The sequence below is a fragment of the Benincasa hispida genome, chromosome 10 (genome assembly GCF_027475165.1).
Source record: "Benincasa hispida cultivar pf3 chromosome 10, pf3_genome.v1.1, whole genome shotgun sequence".
Classification (NCBI taxonomy): Eukaryota; Viridiplantae; Streptophyta; class Magnoliopsida; order Cucurbitales; family Cucurbitaceae; genus Benincasa; species Benincasa hispida.
Genome location: NC_143487.1, coordinates 39,563,843 through 39,573,207, shown reverse-complemented (window position 1 = coordinate 39,573,207; position 9,365 = coordinate 39,563,843). Strand labels below are relative to the sequence as shown.

The 9,365-nt window shown below is 36.7% G+C and overlaps 1 protein-coding gene across 1 annotated transcript; it reads left to right on the top strand.

Moving 5' to 3' along the window:
- The first annotated feature begins 2,335 nt into the window (after window positions 1–2,335).
- LOC120089065 (uncharacterized) lies at window positions 2,336–3,225 on the top strand. The gene is made up of 2 exons (XM_039046492.1): window positions 2,336–2,435; window positions 2,891–3,225. The coding sequence occupies exons 1-2, from the start codon at window positions 2,336–2,338 to the stop codon at window positions 3,223–3,225; spliced, it is 435 nt and encodes a 144-aa protein (XP_038902420.1).
- The last annotated feature ends 6,140 nt before the right edge of the window (window positions 3,226–9,365 follow it).

Here is a 9,365-nt window from a genome sequence, read left to right as displayed (position 1 = left end):
TCGTTCGTATTTACAATTGGGTCAAAATTACCATTTTACTCCTGTAAATACATCTTGTTTCTTAAGTTCCCTCTAACCCTCTAATGCACAATTGATTCATAGTACCACTTATGAATCATGTCTCTCTGTATCATGAGACGACGGGGCCCCGATTGTTCAAGACCTGGAATCAGCACTTAAGAGAACAACCTATCTGCTAACCCTAAAATGGGTAGGAGTGAATTCCATCTCGCAGGATTATGTCCCAAGCTATCTATCTAGTCTTATCCCTAAAATGGAAGGCTTATTGAACAGTGGTGTTGGACTACTCTCACCCATGCAGATCAAAGGAAAATCTCGAATAAATAGGAGTACATAGCTAGCTCAAGATTAAGATCAAGTTATCCTAGGTTACTTTAGTATGAAATAATCAATTTTAACAGTAAACGATCTTTATAAAGAAAAATGACTATTTCGTGGTCTAGTCTTTATGCAAACTCATTGTATAGGAAGCCTCCACTCACATGTCTCTAATGAATTATCTGTGGATCACATCATTTATATTACCTATACATAATGGGCCATATACAATAGTGTTACCAGGATGAGATACACAATTTCATCCATATACTTATAAACCATTTAAGGTATATACTATTAACTTGATCCTCTTTATGTCACTACATAAAGTTAAAGTATTCATACTATAGCCATGAATATGTTTATTAGATTATCATAATAGAATGCAATATCAACAATTTTATCGAATAAGATACTCAATAATATTTTATTGATAAATAGAATGTTTAATACAAAATTTACGAACTACGAGTTCTAAGACATTCCCAACAGTACTTGCACTCCCCTCATTATAGATATATTATGTGTCTATTTGATATAACCATCATTGATAAGTTGATCCTTCACAGGTTGTTCATAACCTCAACTAGGTCAATTACCATTTTACCCCTGAGTTACATCTTTTCTCCTTAAGTACCATTGTCCCTCTAATGAACAATTGATTTAGGATCTTAATCACTAAATCCATTCCCTCTCAGGTCGAGGAGAGGATGGGGCACCTTCTTCAAGACTCGAGATCAACCTTTAAGGGAACAACATTTCTACTATCCCTAAAATGGGTAGGAGTGAATTCCATCTTGCAAATTCTATGTCTCCAGCTATCTATCCAGTATTATCCCTGAAATGGGAGGCATATTGAACAGCGTTGTTGAGCTTACCCTTATCTATGCAGATCAAGAGATAATCTCGAATAAGCAGGAGTTCATAGACAGCTCACAATTCAAATTAAGTTTTCTAGGTCACCAAGAAGTGAAATTAATCAGTGTTAACATTAAATCGTGTTAGTACGTAACAATGATTATTTCTGGTCAGTCTTACATAATCTCATCATGTAGAACACCCTCGCCCATATGTCTCTACTTGAACAAACTGATCACATCGTTTATTCTTTACAACATTTGTAACAAGCATAAAGTGGGTCGTATTCAATAGTATCTCCAGAAATAGGTACCCAACGTAATCCAAGTACTATAAACTATTTAGGCTATTTTACTCAAATTTGATCCAGTTTATGTCTTGACATAAAGTCCCGGTATTCATTACAATAGCCAAGGGTTCGTAGTTTACTGGATTTAGAGTTATCAATTCATTTTCATTCAACAACATTTGCCTGAATAAAATTCATATATGGTTACTGTTTACAGGCTACGAGTTTTAGAACATACAACTCAATAACAACGACCTTCCATGGGAGCTTTAAGTGGACAGACCGTCCAATAGAAATGGTTGTGGAGTCAGATTACTGTTGTTGTCACCAAAGGGAGGACGCGTTGAGTATGCCCTAAGGTTCGAGTTTCGGGCCTCAAATAATTAGGCAGAATATGAAGCACCCTCAACTGGATTACGACTAGCTGTTGGAGTTGGAGTCACCTACTTGTTTATTTACAGTGATTCCCAACTTATTATCAATTAGGTAGTTGAGACATACCAGTAAAAAAATCATAAAATGGCTATTTATCTAGCAGAAGTCAGGAAAATGCTAGGCTCGTTTAGCAAATGTGACATAAAGTAGATACCACGATTTCAAAATACCAATGCCGACTCTTAGCCCGGTTGGCAGCAACTTATGATGCCAACCTAAGTAGAATGGTAACTGTAGAAGTTTTAAATGCATCCAGTATATTAAGGGAAGAAGCTATGAAGATAGATGACCAAGCACAGATCGAGCATAGCTGTTGAATGACCCCCTTAATCAAGTTTCTGGAAGGAGTATTGCAAAATGATAAAGTTGAAGCTTGAAGGTTAAGGTGCAAGGCTACCCATTATGTGACAAATAATGGAAGACCGTACAAGAGAGGATATTCTCCCTCTGTTGAAATCTATTGATTCAGATAAGGCTGATTACATCATGTGGGAAATTCACGAGGAAATGTGTGGTAATCACTTCGGGGCTCGATTCCTCAAAAGGAAAATAACTCGCTAAGGTTATTATTGGCCCACACTAGCTGGTGATACATGTAAATTCCCCACATCTTGCAATTGGTATTAGAGATTTGCAATTGTACCTAAACAACCTCCTGAACCTATCGTAAACATTATGAGCCCTTGGTCATTCGCACAATGGGGCATCGACATAATTGGACCCCTACCTCCAGGTAAGGTGCAGACCAAGTTCATTGTTGTTGCTGTCAATTATTTTACCAAATGGGTAGAGGCCGAAGCTCTAGCAGCAATTACCAAGCAAAAAGTGACCAATTTCATTTGGAAGAACACCCTATGTCGATTCATATACCACATGTCCTGATTATTAACAATGGCCATCAATTTGACAACGCGGCATTTCGCCATTTTTGTACCAGCCTCAGTATTAAACATTATTTTTCATCTCTAGTGCATCCGCAAGCTAATGGACTGGTTGAAGCTGTCAATAAGAACATTAAGCGAAATCTCAAGGCTAAGCTGGAAGGATTAAAGAGGTTGTGGCCTAAAATGCTGCTGAATGTGTCATGGGTCTATCGGATGAATTCACAAACTTCAACGGGTGAGACTGCCTTTTTGCTTGCCTTTGGGGAAGAAGCTCTGATGCCAGTTGAGATCAAAATTCCTTCCCATAGGGTCGAGCTATTCAATCTAGCTAAGAGTGATGAGGCACTTCGCCTAAATCTAGACCTCCTGGAAGAGCATCGTAAAATAGCGAATCTACCGGTGGCAGAGTATAAGAGCTGAATTGCATGATATTACAATTCCATGTGTGCAAACAAAGCTTCAGAGTAGGGGACCTAGTCCTTAGGCAACTCATGCCCAACACTAAGGATCTTGGCAATAAGGCTTTGGGACCAAATTTTGAGGGCCCTTATCAGGTAGCCAAAGTCATTCGACCTGGAACATATGACTTGATTGACCTAAGTAGGAAAAGCTTACGTCACCCATGGAATGCCAAACACCTAAAAATTTATTTTCAGTAGGTTTTTCTTTATGTTCTCATGATAAACGACTCTGTAGTTCCTAGATTTGCTTCAAAATTTCAGCAAATAATTTATAATTTCTTTCAATTCAAGTGTTAAGATTTGTCACTTTTAAGAATCAAGTGTAATTCTTATAGCTTACTTAAGCAACGCATATGCATAGTGCATGAGTAAAGAAGTAATACACAGCAAAGCTTGATAAGCAAGCTGCAACTTTGGATAAGTAAAAGATGAATAAGTAAATCCCCATAAGTCAAATTGTAAACAAAAACCGAACATACAGGTCCGCATCAAATGTCGAAGTTAAAATTTTCATCAGCTAAACTGCAAGCTCGAACTATCAGCCCAAACTGTGGATAAAATTAGTTACACGCTGTAATAGGAATGAGAATAAGTTCAGAGACAACAAAAGAAAATTTTATTCGTCTATATGTCCGATAACACCAAGCTCCGCGAGAGTCCTTAAATCAAGAAAGTCAGAGACACCTTGGAGAAGGGCATCGAGGTCAGGCTGAAGGACAGTTGGCAAGGCTTGGCTGGCGAAAATACCCATGCTATCGATGCCTCGGGTCTTGTCATTGCACAAGGCATCAATTTCAGATTGAATGAGATCATCGTCAATGTTAGGATATTTTTCCTTGACGATGCCCATAGTCAGCATACCTCACATTGAAGGCAGTCGTCCTCCATCTGGTAGTATGACTCAATTTTTTGAAAGCTCTCAACCAAGTATTTGGCATCTAAAAGCTTGGCTCGAGCTTCTTTCAATCTAGCATTAACCGCGGATAGCATCTCCTTTAGCTTGTTGACCGAAGCATCGTACTAAGATTGAAGTGTAGCTAAAGATACTTGGGAGCAGGCGAGGTGGGTGGATGCTTCAACTTACAAAGTCGAGACTCGGTCGAGTTCTCTACGAGAAACAGAAATTTGCTTGAGGATTTCCATCTCCTCAAACAATTTTGCATGGTTTTGCCTATGAAACTCCACTTCGTTGCTCAATTTCTGGTAAGACATCATCATTTCATAGGATGCTTGTGAAAGTGAGAAAGGTGATGAGAATAACTACGGCCGCATGGAAGATACAATGGCATAATCTAATAGAGTCACTTACCATGCGAAGAGGTTATTGGGCCTATGTAATACCCGATCTGAGGTCGGCATGCCATTGAGTTGGCACTATTTTGTTTTCACCAGTCCACTGAGCCATAGCCCGGGTAAGGAAGGTAGTTTCATCATTATCGGGCTTGTATGGTCCGTTGAAGTCAAAAGAGTTTAAGAAGGATGAAGTAGATCCTTTAGCAGTGGAAAGAGTTGGAATTATCACAGTCTGGGTAGAGATGTTATGGCAAGGTGAAGTGTGAATACAAAGATGTTGGGAAGATGGTTCATTAGTTGGTTTATGAGCAAGGTCAAACCCCCCGGCTCATCCATGGAAGACATGGGAAGGGGGTTTGAAAGGCAAAATTGGGTGGCATGCGTATTGACTACCAGTCCGTCGCATATTCTTTGATGCAAGCTTTTGCAAGGTGTCATTCCTAAAAAGCAAAGAAAAAAAAAGGATAAGCTTCAAAATAATTCTCTACAATGATTTTTCTTTCTTTTTTTTTTAAATAGTGAGCATCAGTCAGACTTATGTGGGCAGATAGGTCGAGCTCAAAGCTGTCTAGAAATCCTTGTTGAACCAAGTTGGGACCGTAGCAGAGCAAGTTGTTGGTTGAAAGAGTTGAGTCTCGAAACGTGATAGTTGCGCGAGTCAAGATAGGCTTGTAATAACCTGCAAAAAAAAAAAAAGAGACGAAAGTTTTTAGAATAAATTATAAAAGTAGGTCCCGATCGAGTGAACGTGTAAGAAACTTACTAAAAGCCCAAAACTCAGTTGGGACTGGTAAAGAAGGCTCTCTATAGTTTGGTGCGAGCCAGTCACCACTGACGAAAAGGCATTGTTTACTCCACTCGTTTATGGTGGTTGGACAAGAATCAATAGAGTTTCATTTGCGAATAGTGACATAGTAAAAGTTCAAGGAAGACTTTGTTTTCTTAAGGGTATGAAGGGACATAAATTCCTCCATAGTGATGGGAATGGAGTTACCCAATTGAAGTCAGAAGATGTAACACCCTGATAACACACAATAAGAATTTGGAAATAAATGAAAAGGTGTCGTGTTTACATAAGTAAAAAATTGTTGAATAAAAGGGCGAAACGGAAGTCTGACTCCAATGGTAAATATAGTCGAGTAGAAAGCCACTTCGCCTAAGGTTGGGTTAGATGGATCTTCACCTAGGGAAAGAACTCTTATGCGAATCAAGTCAAGAATTCGGAATTTTCTCCTAAGGCAATCTAGGGCATCTATGGTTAGTGGACCCGAGGGAAGGGTGTAGGAAGCCAAGTCGTCACTTTGGAACCCATTCTCCCTTCGAGCATAATTTAGAGACCTTTGATTAAGGACAAAGTCAGAATCGTCAGAGTCGGTCGACACATTGGTCCTAGGAACTAAGGCGCGATTATTCTCCATAGATAAAAAGAAAAAAAAAATAAACCAAGCTACAAGTTACCTTGAAGAGTGAGGGGAGAAAGATGAAAATTGGAGCATGGTGAGTTTGGGCAGTTAGGTGAACCCTTTTTATAAGGAATTTTGGCACGAAAAACGAGGCTTATTAGCTAAACCAAGCTAAGGAATGGATGCCCTGAAGGTTTGAGAAGTAAGTCTTGAGCTAGGCTCCATCTAGAGGATTTGAGCTGCCCAGCTCAAGAGAGGGGTAACTGTGGAGGGTGAATTAAACCTAGATAACGTAATTAAATCCAAGGTTTGGGAAAATGCAGTTGAGCTAAGAAGGTGCTTTAATTAGTCTGACTTGTTCGAGTTAAGGAAAGCCAGCCAAGCTCAACAGATAGCCTGAATGCTCAAAAGCTAATAGACTTTCAACTGGCTTTTGGCTAAGGGTAATATTGTATCTTGCACATAAAGAATAATATATATATATATATATGTGTGTGTGTGTGTGTGTGTGTGTGTGTAAGGAAATATATATATCTATATAAAGGAATATGAAATACGAAAAAAAAAAAGAAAAAAAAGGGAGGAGGGAAGTCGGCCAAGCTATCGAAACCAGCCTTCGAAGGGCTAGCAGCCAAGCTGTATAGCCTAACTAGCAAGAGGGCAGCCCCCCATCTCAAGAAGCGCCAACCCTCACGGGTTGGCAGTTGCGTCTATGGGCCCGACTGACCTCTAAATGAGGTCAGCCCAAAAAAGCCATACGTAAAAAATATAGTCAGCTACCAACCCCCACAACCCGATTTTTACCCTCAGTTGGGTTGGCCCAATTGGTGTAGAAAGTTTTGCTTGATCTTTTAGCATGCATTGGATTTGAAAGATGAAATTGTCCCTTTGCATGAGTTAAGAGTTAGCATCTAAAAATACTTCTTCTAAGATGGTTAATTTGAAGGCAAGTAATTCAATTATTGTGGTATTAAAGAGGTATAGTCGCATTGTGAGTGATAATTGGTAAATTAAACGTTATTCAAACCCGAAGGTCGATCACATGAAGGATTGAAATGTGTAACGGCTCAGATAATGATGATTCGGGTGCAAAACAGATGAATTATGATTATGAATGGCTTGGAAGCCAAAGAGGCAAACTAGATTCGGTTATCACATTGACGACTTATATGATTGAAGAGGTACAACTAAAGAAAGGTATGCTTTTTAACTCAGACAAGTTTTTACTGGTTTCCATATTCAAACCCGATTCTAACTTGAGCATCGGAGTGAATTTGGCACAACACCACACCGGTGTTAGCTATATTCACCTTTTTGCAGGATAACAAGTTATTCTCCTCAAAAGCATATACAAATTTATCATTGATGCAATTTTTAGTATCAACAGGTGTGGTTATTATGTAGTTGATTATTTCTCATTGAGGTATAAACTATTTTAGTTTGAGTTACAAATGAAGAGAGAGATAATTACAAAATAATAAAGAATATAGACATCATAGTTTTCAAATAGTTATATTGTAGCTAAATGTGGGTTATAATTATTGAAAACCTTAAATATTATAGTTGAAGGTCCCAACATTAAATAGACTATAATAATTCACTCAACAAGTTGCTGCATGAAAGAGAAATGAGGAAGAAGTATAGATCCCACAAATTCAATGTACAATAATGCCATCTTCTTTATGAACTCAGATAGTCGTACGTTTGGTGATAAGGTCCCCCTCTTAGAAAGGACCAAAAACTAGCAAACACATTAAAATAATTGATATGTATGATTCGTTGGTAATTCAAAAGAAATTCAAAGTAAAATTTCAATATTGGGGCTTCATCTGTTCTCTCTCTGACAAACTCTCATTAGGATTTTAAGGTTTTGGATGTAGAAGAATGATGTCTCATCAACATGCGTTCTTACAAATGACATCAGTTTGGAAAGTCCTCCTGCAAAATATGAGAAGAGCAAGCATAAGCTTAAGTGCTCATACATTTGTGTTTGATTCAATTACAAGGTTAAGTAAATAAATACCTTGAAATTATATGGAGATTTTATGGCGGTCTTTAATCACTGTGCTCGGTAGAAATCAATCTTATAATTGAATCTATTTAGACTCTTTTGTAATACTAGTCCTTAACATGTGCAATGCACATGATATTTTTTGTCTCTAATACGATAAAAAAGTAGTATGTATGGATATTATCCTTTATCATATTTATCTTTGAAAATTTAGGTATAGAGAATCGAAGGAGTATTAGAAACATTAATATACTACAACAAATAGATAATCGAAGGAGTATTTGATAACTTAAAAAAAAAAACATTATTGTAGCCTTTTCATAGCGTTTTCGAAATGTTGTTGTAGCCCATGTTATTGAAAGTCCTTCATTTCCATAACATTTTTTTAACGTTATAAAAAATGCTATAAAAAATCAACTTTTGATAGCACATATTTAATGTTATGAAAATATTTCATAACGTTGGCAAAAAACGCTATAGATGGTCTTTTATAGCGTTTTTTATAACGGTAAACAAACGCTTTAAAAGACCATCTATAGCGTTTTAAGCATGTTGTTGTAGCCGATGTTATTGAAAGTCCCTTACTTTTCATGCCGTTTTTTCAATGTTATAAAAAAAGCTATAAAATATTCATTCTCTATCACATAATTATAATGTTCTGGAAGTTTTATAGCATTAAAAAAAGTTATAGTTGACTTTTGATTGCATTTTTACCATCGTAAAAAAAATTGCTATGAAAACCATATTGCATTTTGAATCTTGCCTTGATAGTCGATTTTCATCAAATTGTATATAGTTTACCTAGCACTTTATACCAATAACAAATTATTACAAATGAAGTTATAAAATTAACTTTAATCAAATAAATCTTTAATATTGCATGCAAGTACACTACATCAAAATAATTTTTCAATAGTACAATATCGCTCTTAATGGGATGTTTCAATCAATATAACATTCCATAAAAATAACCATATTTTTTATGGGGTCAACATGTTGTACAAATTACATTAAAAGAAAAAACCAATGCAATCTCAACTTTCTAGTTTAAGACACTTAAGGATCCTTTAGTCTCCACCTTTTTAAAATGATGCATCCATTAGTATTTAATTTACATCAAAAAATTTGAGAAGTCTCTTATCCCTGCTTGCTGCAAAAAGAACATATATTTACCATCAAACTCAAAACTCATTCATCAAATGTGACAATATTTTTCTACTATAGAGCGTTGAACATGATGTAAAACTAAAATTGTAAAACACAAATATGATGGAAAGAAATACTACATACAACTAAAGAGACCATATACCAAAGTTCAAAAATAGAGAAACCACAACCTTTACCTTCGATTCAAGAAACCTATAATATCAAGGACTTACATAGTTATTTAAC

Coding starts and splice junctions, on each gene's coding strand:
- LOC120089065 (XM_039046492.1), top strand. CDS start 2,336: ATGGAAGACCGTACAAGAGAGGATATTCTCCCTCTGTTGAAATCTATT. Junction 2,436..2,890: donor AATTCACGAGGAAATGTGTG/GTAATCACTTCG, acceptor TTTCATCTCTAG/TGCATCCGCAAGCTAATGGA.